The 12,586-nt window shown below is 44.9% G+C and overlaps 1 protein-coding gene across 3 annotated transcripts in view; it reads left to right on the top strand.

The window, feature by feature from the left end:
• The window catches only part of LOC144943929 (centrosomal protein of 170 kDa-like), an 84,991-nt gene that overhangs the window by 35,481 nt on the left and 36,924 nt on the right, over positions 1 to 12,586 (top strand). For all 3 annotated transcript variants that reach the window (XM_078871806.1, XM_078871804.1, XM_078871805.1), the window contains 2 exons: positions 1,477 to 1,533; positions 3,091 to 3,262. In XM_078871806.1, the coding sequence (XP_078727932.1) occupies positions 1,477 to 1,533; positions 3,091 to 3,262 (229 nt within the window). The remainder of the gene's footprint in view (positions 1 to 1,476; positions 1,534 to 3,090; positions 3,263 to 12,586) is intronic.

Raw genomic sequence — 12,586 nt, 5'->3', positions numbered from 1 at the left:
AAAGAAATCGCCCAAAAACATACAGATAAAACCAAACCATTCCCATCCTGCCGGGTAAAGCCCACTGGGGTCTTCACGCTCATACCTCACTGTTTCACCGGTGTCTCCTTGCAGTGCTCTTCACACATCTGCCTGTCCGTCGCAGTCTCTTTCAACTGAGACAACGTCCAATCCCATCCACATTTTCATTCGAAGTGCTTTCAATCATAATTTACCACAACCCGTATTGCCATGAACGCTGCTTTATAACAGACAAATAATAATGTATATAGCGGTGCGCTAATGTTTCGGGCAATGACAGTTTCTGCAGAGTCATTGCCTTAAATATTAGGCGACTACTTATTTTATCAAACGTTGTGAACGAGCGTTTTGTGTTTGTCCTTGAGTGCCCCTGCTATAGTAGCCCATTATTTTTTTATGGCAATCGCATTAAAACGTGCGATAAAATACACACAGCCGTGCGCTTTTCCTGCCATGCCTTTTGCATTTCGAGTAGCTTGTGTTAATTATATTACAATTGAATGCTAATTACTGTTTATTTATTCTAAAAAGATAACAACTCAGAATTTTTTTTTGCATGTGCATGCATTTGCGATGAACACCTAATGGATAGTCAGTGTACTTGGTGCTGCTGTTCCATTGTCATTGGCTGCTTTATTGGATGTTGGCGGCTCATTGCAGAGTAATCCAGCACTTCTAATACAGAGGGTTAGCAGACCACACGTGGTGCGAAACGCCGTTTGTGTTGGCCGTCGAGGTGCCATACCATGGCTCGCCAGAGGAGGTGGTACAGCAAGCGTGGACTAATCTCCATCTGTTCCATCTTGATGGGAGAGTGCTGCTCCCGTTACACGAGTAGATTTTCTTTGAGTTCTCCGGTTTTCTCCCATGTATAAGCCGTCCTTAAGTGGCTGAACACAACTTCAAATGTAAACAACAATGCAGGGCCCTCGCTGGAAACGTGTCCCTCTGACTCGGTATGGCTTCCTGGGTAAATAATAATAATTGTTGATATTGTAGCTGCCTGAGTCCAGAGGTGAAACCTGAAATGAATCGTGATCAGTTGCCAGTGGAAAGATCCATAGATTGAAGTAATGCAATCTCTCTTACGGTTTGAGATATAGAAACAAGGTTGTATCATTGCCTTTTCACATCGCTGAATTAATGCGGTGACGAAATGCACGTGGTTTACGCGCGTACGCACACCTGGTTAGCACTGGCTTAACCATATTGGTGTCCTGTATACACCGCAAGGTCTTCATGCAGTGTCTATATCTTATATGAGAATCCACTTGTCTGTAATGATTCGACTCAATTTTAAGCAGGATATGACGACGTTTCATACTGTCAAGCAGAATATAAGACGCACATAAAATGAAGCCGTCAATTAAGACGTACATGCGCTGCCTGTTCTGTTTCAGCAGCCGAGAGAGATCGGCTGAAGCTTCACTTTTATTCCTTAACAGTCGATTACATCCCAATGTGTACACAGTGGAGAAAGGGGAGCACAAGGTGCCCGAAGAAGCCTTGAGGGTGAGTAATTCACAACGTTCATGCAATGAAGCACTGTGTAAGCAACCAGAGTACATGTGGGGGCACAGGCAAAGTGCGTTTACTCATATAAGGCCGCCACACCAGCCGGCCTGTGGCAGTCTCTCCGAGTACCGGATGTGTTTAGTGATATCACACAGCCATGATTGTCATCTATAAAACTGTCCTATTTTCTCAAACATAGAACGGTTTGGTGAAAAAAATATATATCTAAGAATAGGGTTTACCCTTTTTGGAAATTAAACAGGTGTGTTAAGATCTTCAAACACAAAGTCGATACCTTTGGCAAGGCATGTTATATTGACAGAAAAGGGTATATTTTTTCATCATTTTGATACTGGCCAAATGTCCCATAGATATAGAACGTTTTGCATGATAGCTTTTAAAAATGTTCACAGTGCATACATACTTGAGTTTAAGGGTTGTGCAAAGTAACATTGTTTTATACATTTTGGAGAACATTTGCTGTAGCATGTACACTCTACTGCTGGGATAACAAACTCGCGTGCAGTTACAATTTGGATGTATGAAGTATCCAAACGCATCCACAGTTCAAGATGCTGTAGGAATGTAGGAGGGTGCAAATTGAGAGAAAAAATGAATTCATTTTTTGGAGAGAAAGTCATGAGGGGTGGAATACTACAGGGGGGAGGAGATAAATGAGATGACATTGCGGTAAAAGTGCGAATGAGGACTCTTCATAGAGGGAGACAATCACAGACAGAAGGGGTTGGTGGAAGGTCTTGAGCCTGGACTTGCAGGGAGTCGTGAGTGCCGATAGCCAGTGGGAAGACATTCCCATGAGGGAAGATGTGTAGAAGGAGTGACCTGCTTGTTTACCTGGGACATTAACTAGGGGCTTTGACAGAAGGCCTTTGTTGTTCGAACAGAGAACACGTAAAGGGGAGGAGCTCAAGATGAGGTGGGGGAGAGGTAGGTGGGGGACAAGTCCGTAGACGATGTTTAAGACGGTGAGGCTGATCTTTTAGTAGAATTATATTTGGAGCAATGGGAGGCAGTCAAGGGATCTGAATATTCAGGTAATATCTGGATCATTGCCGCAGGTAAAACGTCTGTGGTGGGATAAAGTATTTGGTGTGCATATTTACAAACACTGTAATCGCCATCATTTGTTAAAATGTTTTCACGAGGTCTCCTAAACAAACACTAAAAGTGTGTGACGTCTGACTGTGGCCTGTGTATAGATAATATTTATACCTGTGTGAGGCTCTTGCTACCTTTGGCAGGGACATGTGGGTTCGCTGAGACTGTGGCTATGGAATGTGCATGGACCCACCTGTTGTTATGGTTTTGAAAGTTTAGGAATGTTTGTGTTTCTAACTGCTTTTCCATAAGCATAATTTATACCGTATTCTCCAGATTACACTACACTTTGGAAAGCTAGACCCATCCCAAACAAGTGCCCGGTGTGAATCAAGTTACTTAAACCCAGTCACGCACACACACACAGGACCGCAAAGTGGAATACGTTTTACACCGTCGCTGACGCAAGTGTGCGTGCGCATGTGTGACCACCAGCACGAGGGGTACAGCAGCACGATGCAGAGGCTGCAGGAGGAGCGTGGGGCCACCGCGTTGGAAGCGGCCACCTCGGATCAGGCCGCGCAGGATGACGGGCAAGCGGCGGCGGGCTCCTCGCAGGCCCCCGATCACGAGGCGGCTGTCGACGGCAGCAGCAAGGGCGCTCAGGGTGAGCCGCGTGGGAGGTCGTCGTCGCGTGGGCGCGAGGACTTTGCCTTGCGTTGACCGCTATCGCCACTTACCTCTGCAGTCCATGAGACCTAAGTGGGGGGTATTTTTCGGGACTTCATATTATATGTTGAACTTCTATCGCACCGTACGTAGCCAACCGTGGTAATTGGAGGTGCGGGGGAAGGATAAACTAAACACAAACGGCAGTTCTAAGGAAACTCGTTTTCAGTCTAGATTTAAAAGTGCATATAGCTCCAGTGGCTTCCTAATATCGGAAGGATGAGCATTGTAGATGGCCGCAGAAGTGGATGTGAGAGAGCGCGATGCAGTGACCGTCGCTGGATAGGGCAGATGGCAGACAGCTGCTGCAATTTCTCGTTTCAGAGAGCAATTGCAAGATAATAACAGTGGTTGGTTGCCAACTCTTTTATAGCATATGCCATTATACTGCAAATGGATAACTGCCGAACAAGAAAAATGACCTTTATTAAATTACGATGTGATAACATAGCTTACCATATGTATGTGTAACAAATACTACTGGTTGAGTGTGTGTCTTTTAAGATTGTGCAGCTGAAACTCTGCTTCAAGCTCCTAAACAGTAAATGCTGTGTACAGATAACCTTTATGTCCAACTAAAAGCCATCCGAGATCACGTCTCCTGTTCAATGGACATCTTAGTTTAAATAAGCACAGCAAAACGGATGCAATAGGAGTTCCTCATTAGTGAGTGTAATTGCTTGTTAAAGCATGGCTGGAGTTGGAATTGTGCTGGTGGATTTTAAGATGTGTAATGGCGATGTCCTCATCTATGTTGTTACCCTGCTTGTGTGTGTGTTCAGTACACTCGTAATGAAGACATTCCCAGAATGCATTATATTCCCAGAAGGCACTATATTTCCAGAATGCAGTATATTCTCAGAAGTACTATAAAGATTAACCTTTTTTGAGACTCTTGTCCAGGCTGTAACTCAAAACCTGTGCACTGACTTTGACCATTTTCATAATAACCATTCTGGCAAATTGCCCGATGATGCTGGATGCAATTACCAGCGAAACGTCGTACTCAAAAATTGTAAATGTTGTGGTTTCACTCTTCAACACACCGGTGGGCTAAAGCAGTGAACTATTTGTCTTTTGTCAACGTGACACTTTTTTGCTGATTGGCCGTGTTGGGTGGTGGAGGGTTACGACACATTTATAAATAACGCGATCTAACCCAAAAACGTTCATTATGAATAATAATGGTCGCGAAAGCCTACGTGTTAAACTAATTTGACCATTTTAATTGTTGTCTGGCAACTATAGCTCACTTGTAGTTTGCCTGGTCACAATCCATTAAGATTGAGAAAACATTTCTTACAGGGAGGGTGCCACTGTAGCATTATGTTTCAAACTTAACTGCTCCTAAATAAATAAATAACACTTAATGTTTTTTAATTCAAATATATGTCCATATTTTACAAAAAAATTCAAACGTGTGTTGCTTGAGATATCTGGGCAATGATTAAAGATGTTGAGCAATTACAAGCCAGGAGGAATAGCAAAAATCAACAAAAACTTTGGCCTAGAGTGCCTTTTCGTGAAAACGTGTGAACCCATGAAGTGGTAAGGGAATCATAAACTCGAGCAACATGACTGAAAATGCAATTCATTGGGACGGATGTAATAATGAGGGAAGGACGAGGGCTCTGTGCCTACGTTAAGCACACGGGAAAGGAGGAGATTATGCTAATCTGCTGAATCATTTGGTCAAGGGGAACGGCCGTTTTCAAGGTGATAATGAGCCCGGGTATCCTGGAAAAATGCCACAATCGTTTCTGCACGCCTGAATGCTTATTTGGAAATGTATTCACAGTTTCCCTATTTCCTATTTTCACACCACAGTTATATTCAGTTTAAAATATATTTTTTTCATTATTGGGACTGCACACCGGTTGGCAAGGGATTGCTGCGATGGCATATGTGTGTATATATATGGTGAACTTTCACACCGTACATAGGCAACCATGCTAATCTGTGGGTCTCTGTAGGTCTCTGCGTGTCTGTGGATCTCTGGATCTCTTTGGGTCTCTGGATCTGGGTGTCTGTGGGTCTCTGTATGTATGTAAGTTGAACTTCTTTCGCACCGTACGTAGGCGACCGTGCTAATCTGTGGATCTCTGTGGGTCTATGGGTGTCTGTGGGGCTCTGGGTGTCTGTGGGGTTCTGTGTGTGTATGTATGTATGTTGAACTTTCTTACCGTACGTAGCCGACCGTGCTAATTGGAGGTGCGGGGGAAGGACAACAAACTCAACACAAAAGCAGTTCTAAAGAAATCAGTTTTTATTCAAAAGTGCACAGCTCCAGTCGCTTCCTAATATCGGAAGGAAGAGAGTTCCAGACGCCCGCAGAAGCGCATCTGAAAGCGCCGCGCGATGCGGTGACCGTCTTCGTTCGATCGTTAGACAAAAGCCTTTGCTGCTGCTGCTGCTGCGAGGATAAAAAGGCGCGCATTGGGCTTGCAAATCTGGTCGATGCTTAATTGATCCTCTGGCACAGCATTTGTAGCAAATGTGGCAAGTTTCGTAACCCCCCTGCCTCTGTTCACCCAGCAGCATAAATATCTACACCACGGTTAGTCGATCGGCAGGCGAGGTGTGGTGGGGTCAAGTTTGGGTACTCTAAGATCTTCCAAAATGTGTGGCCAGTGTGGAAGCACAGGCCAAAATATATTTTCTGGAGCTCCCTCTGGTAAGAACCCATTCCACCAACAGTGGTGTGATGCTCTGTTCACTGGGAATGTTCAAACCAGACAATTCCTCACTTTGTGTCTTATGCTTTTAAGGTACAAATGAGATATAAATTGTATTTGTAAAAAAATATTAGAAATTTAATGATAATGAATATAACCAATACTTTATGAGTTTTGGCTGAACTCAGCAACTGTATGTCTCCGTATTACAGTACTGAAAAAATATCTGACTCATAACCGTTACAGACACATAGTTTCCTCTCAAATGTCAGTGGCATTGTCTAACAAAGTGGAAATGGAGAACATTAAAGCCCTTAAGCTACTTTCAGAGGCATTAGGATTATGCTGATTTTGATTTATTTTGAGCAAATGTGTGTGTTTTGATCATGCGGCTGTGTACGTGGGAGTGAATGTGAATATTATGCCAGTGTATCAAGGTCGGTGTGTACAGCGTGCATGTACAGTATGGGTGATTGCGGTGACGGTTACAGTGATGCGTGGAGCAATGTAACATAGCCCGAGTGGCCCAAGTGAGATCCATTAATTAATACACATTTTGAATTCATCTTCCCTCAATCTAAGTTCCTATAGTCACCATCATCATCAACCACGTATTTATGTTGAACTTTTTAGCATCGTACATAACCAACCGTGCAAATAGGAGGTGCAGATGAAGGACATCCATGTTCTATTCACTGCTGGATGAGTGCCTCTCCATGCCGATTCCATCCCTCATGGTTCTGCGATGCCACAATCACAAGCCCGCTCCTGCACCTGAGCTGATCTCATTGCTTCTTCTCCACTGTGGATGTACGCACTCTTATCCATCAGTCACCATCCCTTCCAGCGATGTGTATTCCATTGATGTTTTATATTTAATTTCTATACACTGTATAGTCGTAGGAAGAAATATAAAAGGAAGTTTTTTTTTTAACAGCAGGGAAGTCAGCGGCACGGATGGCAGGGGGGAGTACGTTCCAGACTTTTGGAGCAGCAGAGGAGAATGAGTGACAGAGGAAAAGGAGGAAAATTCAGAGGAGAACGAGTAACAGGAGATCGAGTGAGATTCAAAGTCAAGATGTTCCCCTGTAATTGCTTGCTCACACCACGGCTATTGGAAGGGCCTCCACTAGAGGGAGCTCTAGAGAACTCCTCTAGAGGGTAAATCTTGGCCTACTCTTCCACGCTGGTCAGACGTCTTGAATGGGGTGGGAGTAACCCCAATGTGTACCCCATTACACGCGACTTGCCAATCAACTGGCAGAGATGCACCCATTTGAGACGTTTGCCATTGATTCAAATACTGAGCCAGGAGACTTGCGATATTCGGAAGCCACTGAAGCTATGCACTTTTACAGCTAGATTGAAAACTTGTTTCTTTGGAACTGCTTTTTATGTTTAGTTTGTCCTTCCTCTGCACCTCTGAGTAGCCTGGCTGGCTACGTACGGTGCGAAAGAAGTTCTACATACTTGCGACATCTCAGTGGACGTCCTCTTGGACGGATTCCAGTTGTTGGCTTCCACATACAGACAAAACTGGTGACCTCTCAACTGAAGTCCAGTGGGATAACCAATTAAACAAATATTAACTCTACATGTTGCTGTACATTCCTTACTGAAAGTGAATTAATGCAAAGCCTATGTCTACACCTGTATAGAAAGCAGACGTTATTGGAATGCAATACTTCTAGGGATAGGGGATTTTTCAGTTTTTTTAATGCCCCTGTAAACTGAATTTAAAAAATACAAGCTTATGCAAGCAGTGCATGCAAATCTAGAATGAAATAACATTGATGATGTCTGGTTATGAAAACGTGATGCCACTTTTTCAGGATGAGTGCCCCAAGCAGACCACATTTGTATCTGAATATTATTATTATTCGTCTACTCTAGTTATATTTGTTTTACTTATACCACCCAAGAGGCATCTTTCAACAGCACTGCAGAATGGAATCATGGATCCATCTTGTCTGGAAAAAAAAGTTCCGTCTGCTTTAGTGTGAGCACAATACGGTCTTACAACAGTGTAGAGTTGTATAAAACCTTGACATAAGATAATTGGGTTATTTTAAAACAAATTAAGTTAACACGTTATGCTTATAGGCGTAATTAAACAACACATTAAAACCCATCTTATCCACAATGTTGTCGACACCAGCATTAATGTATTGCAAACTCCTGTTATTCATTATTTATTTTAAAGAGGATTGTCATGATCTTCGTGTGTGTGTCATGTGCAATGGGTCACAGCAGGGCAATGTATCATGGCAACTCTAGGGAAGTGCTTGTTAAAAAAAAATCTAATAACTGAGAGCTTCCTGCTATTCATTTTGTTTACACCATCTCATTTGCAATCACATCGCATGTTGATGAATATACTCCTGCACTGATAGTGCAGTGCAATATTTTACTCCATCGTTGAGTTCACCGTGCCATGAATGTGGTATGTGGTGGTTGTGGTTGTGATAGTGGTACTGCAAATGTCCATTTTGGAGTTTATTTTGCACAGTAATCTGAGTAGCAGCCTATGACCAGACCACCCAAAATGCGCCGATCTCTGCAGATCTCGGCAGCTAAGCAGGGTGGGTGAACACGATGCATAACCACGCTGTAAAGGTGGGAAATGTAGAAGTAAAATCCCTTGTTATGCTCTACTTCTATGCTCCCACATCTTAGCTGCCTGTATTCACAAACCCCCACTGACCTGGGTGGTGAAGCAGAGTCAAATACAGTGACCCTCGTTTCCAGCACGGCATGGGTAGGGCCCTCATCCAGCAGTGGATTTACCTAGGTGCGTACAAGCCCACGTGTATCAGCATGCATGGCGCACATACTGCACCGGAATGCTCGTGGAATATGTGGGGTTGTGTATGTGGGTCAGGGGAGGTCTGTGCGCAGTCTACACACACACACGGTATGTGTAACTCTCGTGCGTCTATACAGGATGTGCTTCGAGCCGCACATGCGAAATGTAGGGTAAAGGCGCCTAGAATTTAGGAGCATTGCATACTGCAAAGAAAGCGAAGCAGTCGCTACCCACGTGCGCTCGACGTGTTGCAAGCAGCATGTCCTACCTAGCACACGAGCTTCTGGCTTTTGCAGGTTAAAGGGACATTCGCTCGCCTTGGTGACTAAGCTGACAGCTGGGGCGAGTGGAGTGCAGTCACGAAGGGAGGGGGGTTGCTGGAGGGGTTGCGGCTCCCCCACGAGAAAGCATTGCTCCCTCCCCCCCACTATATTGACCCCAGACCCCGCCCTCCCGTTTGATCTCTTTCGCATAATACGTTGTTGTACGCCACCGGTGGTGACTTAAGGTCAGCTGCTGCACCTGATGCCCACTCACTGCTTGGCTTGCAAAAATTCACAAAGAATTGCCGCAAAACATTGTTAACGTGGAAGGGAAGGCCAAACGACGTCGGGAGGGGCTCTCTTGAGCTCTCTTGTGTTCCGTGGACATGAGGCCCTCCAGAGTAGTAGGTAGGCCCTTCTGGTACAGGAGGCCCTCAAGAGTAGTAGGTAGGCCCTTCAGTACAGGAGGCCCTCAAGAGTAGTAGGTAGGCCCTTCAGTACAGGAGGCCCTCAAGAGTAGTAGGTAGGCCCTTCAGTACAGGAGGCCCTCCAGAGTAGTAGGTAGGTCCTTCAGGTACAGGAGGTCCTCCAGGGTAGTAGGTAGGCCCTTCAGTACAGGAGGCCCTCAAGAGTAGTAGGTAGGCCCTTCAGTACAGGAGGCCCTCCAGTAGTAGTAGGTAGGCCCCTCAGTACAGGAGCCCCTCCAGAGTAGTAGGTAGGCCCTTCTGCCAGCAGTGATGCAAGCAGCCAACGCAGGGCTGCACCTTTAGCTTTTTAATGGCCTCCATTGCGTTGTTTCTAGTTTTTGTGAGTCTGAAATGTTAGGCAGTCATCTAAGTTGCACGAATTGTTAATACCGGAATATGTTCTTCCTGGCACAAATTGTTGCACGTATCGTGAGCATAAGAATCTAGTTAAATTGATGAATCCATGATTTGTTGCATGCCTACTCACAGCACCTACTCGCTGTTAATCCTTCACCTTTAAAGGTTCTGCTGTGTAAACTGTAACGCGCCGTAACACTGCTTAAAGCGTAACATTCTTCAGCTAAACGCTTACAAGTGTTTAGAATGTATCGTGTTAAATTTTCCAGTTACAAACCTGGCTGCCCGCTCTAGTCGGACTAGGTATGAGGTGAAATGTGCCAGAAAAAAATCATGCAATATTACTAAATTGATTGTGGAAAATGTGCGCGATTGATCGAGCCTTGGAGCAGTGCCGTTCATTATGGTGTCACGGTGATGGTCGTTGCTCTAATGCTCGTTTATGAAACAGTGGTGGGTATTTGAAAATAGCTACATTCTTTAACGTGCTCGCATATTCCGGCGCAATGGAATGATGCAAAACAGATGTTAACGGTCGCCTGAAAAATGTGTGCGTGCCCGCTTGTGTGTGATGTGTGTGTGCGTGCTAGTGTTGGCAGGCTGAATTTCAGTGCAATCTGCTTCTGGGGGTGTGAGTGGACAAAGCAAGACTGATGAATTAGACACTCTCTTCAATGTGTTTGTCAGTGTGGACACATATATGCAAGCGTACATTTATGTTTTTGTAAATTGGGGTGTCTCTACTTGTGGCTGTAGGCGTGCATATAGGGAGTGGTGGTGTAGCTGTAATTGCACCGAGCTAATGACCCCAGTAGCCTAGGATAGAGTGTTTGCCATCCGTTTCAAACAATACGTGAAATTAGGACTCATCAGCACGGTATAGTCGCTGCTGCAAAGTGTACCTCCGCATCTGGTTTCCATTTGCAGGCTTTGCAGGAGTGACCAATGGTGACAATATATTTAATTATATTTTAAATAGAATGACTTGTGTACTTGTGCATGCACTGCATATATCACTCCCGAGCATATATCAATTAGGATTAAAGATAATACAATTGAGATGCAAAAGCTGGGATTATTTTTAGTATTAATGCTCAGGATCTGGGTCAACAACAATGACAAATCACATTAACCATTAAATTTGCGTGACGTTAAGGCAGACGTGTTAACGATAATTGGGTTAAAACTGGACGAGGTTCAACTGAGGCCATCTGGTAAATGTAAGTGGCACTGTTGACAGCCACCATTCTCATGCGGTCATTCAGTCACGTCTAACAAGGCCTTAGCTTGCTTTGGTGCTGCTGGATTCTGAACAGCCGTAGGTTGCATTATGGCCTCTTTTAGCATAACAGAATAGAGGTCACGAAAACAGAAGTCCACACGCGTTGTAATCGTCGATTAAAAGTTGCGTTAAAAGATGGTGTGGGGGATGCGGTAAGAAGGAGAAATTGGTTGGTCAGGCGATTGAGAAAAAAAATCCTTGATTTGATGCAATGCATAAGCTGGTAGCTGCATAGCAGCAGACTTGTGAATGTGGAACTATCGTGCATCCTTGTGCTGACCGGTTTGAGTCAGTGCTCTTTGACTCATTGTTACTTGACTCATTGCTACAGAATGTATACGAGTCGCTATTTTCGTCATTCATAACCTCTGCTTTTATATATTCAGTCGTCATTTTGCACAGAATGGCCGGCTGCCCTTGCTTTCAGTGACATGTATTGGAGCCTAGCTCTTGTGGTGTCTACCATAGCCCAATTGCGATTCGAGTTATCTTCAAGGCTTAACATTCGAACGCTGGGCACTGCATTGTCCGTTGCAGTCTCGCTCGCGTGCCACGGCTTCATTGACAATTGAGGCCGTCGTTTTGCTAATGCATCGCTAAAGCTGCCCCCCGATTGTGCGAGTGTGAGGCCAAGGACCTCCTGTGCAGGTGGCACGGACTGCAGTGACCAGATGAGAGTTGACTGGTGTGGAATCCACTCTGTCATAATTGTCACCCAGAATGGGGTTCACTTGCCTCTATTGTGTTTCTAATGTTGTCAATGTTGTGGCCATTATGCCATTATGTGACCGAGGCTGCAAACAACACACCGGTGCCACAGTGACATGAGCGAACAAGCCAACTGGTCTAGACCTGCATTATACTGCTCCGCTATCCAATAGCTTTCTCCGGGTGATACGCTATTGAAAAGAAACAAAGGCAAAAGAAAAAAAACCCAATTCCGCTAATGTGTTTGCGTGCGGGTTGGTTCACAGCGGCGAAGGCACCGATCACAAAGTGCTTTGTCTGGCTTGAAGGCACGCTGCTTTGTACAGTGCATGATTCAAAGGGAGTGAAGGAAAACTGGGGGGGGGGAGTAAAAACGGATGGCTTGTGACGGAGAATGTGGTGACGTGGCACACACCACCACCACTACCACCCCGCCTTCCCGCAGGCCTGGAATGACATCCTCAGGGAGGATGAAGGGCAGGAAACGGGGCCGAGCAGCTATAACGGACTGCCCCACGGTTACTCAGAGATGAGCGGGAACGATTACTAGCACTTCTTGTGTGTCTGTGTGGGTGTGTGCGCGTCTTGTGCAAAGCAGGCTGGTTGTGCAGAAATGTGTTTACCAGCGAGTGCGTTTCTTGTTATGTTGTAAGCTTTCTATTAAATAATTATTACATGAGAAAAACATCTGTTATTGTACATGG

Source organism: Lampetra fluviatilis, chromosome 33 (genome assembly GCF_964198595.1).
Source record: "Lampetra fluviatilis chromosome 33, kcLamFluv1.1, whole genome shotgun sequence".
Classification (NCBI taxonomy): domain Eukaryota; kingdom Metazoa; phylum Chordata; class Hyperoartia; order Petromyzontiformes; family Petromyzontidae; genus Lampetra; species Lampetra fluviatilis.
The sequence above is the reverse complement of the archived record's forward strand: the minus strand, read 5'-3'. Positions and strand labels throughout refer to the sequence as shown.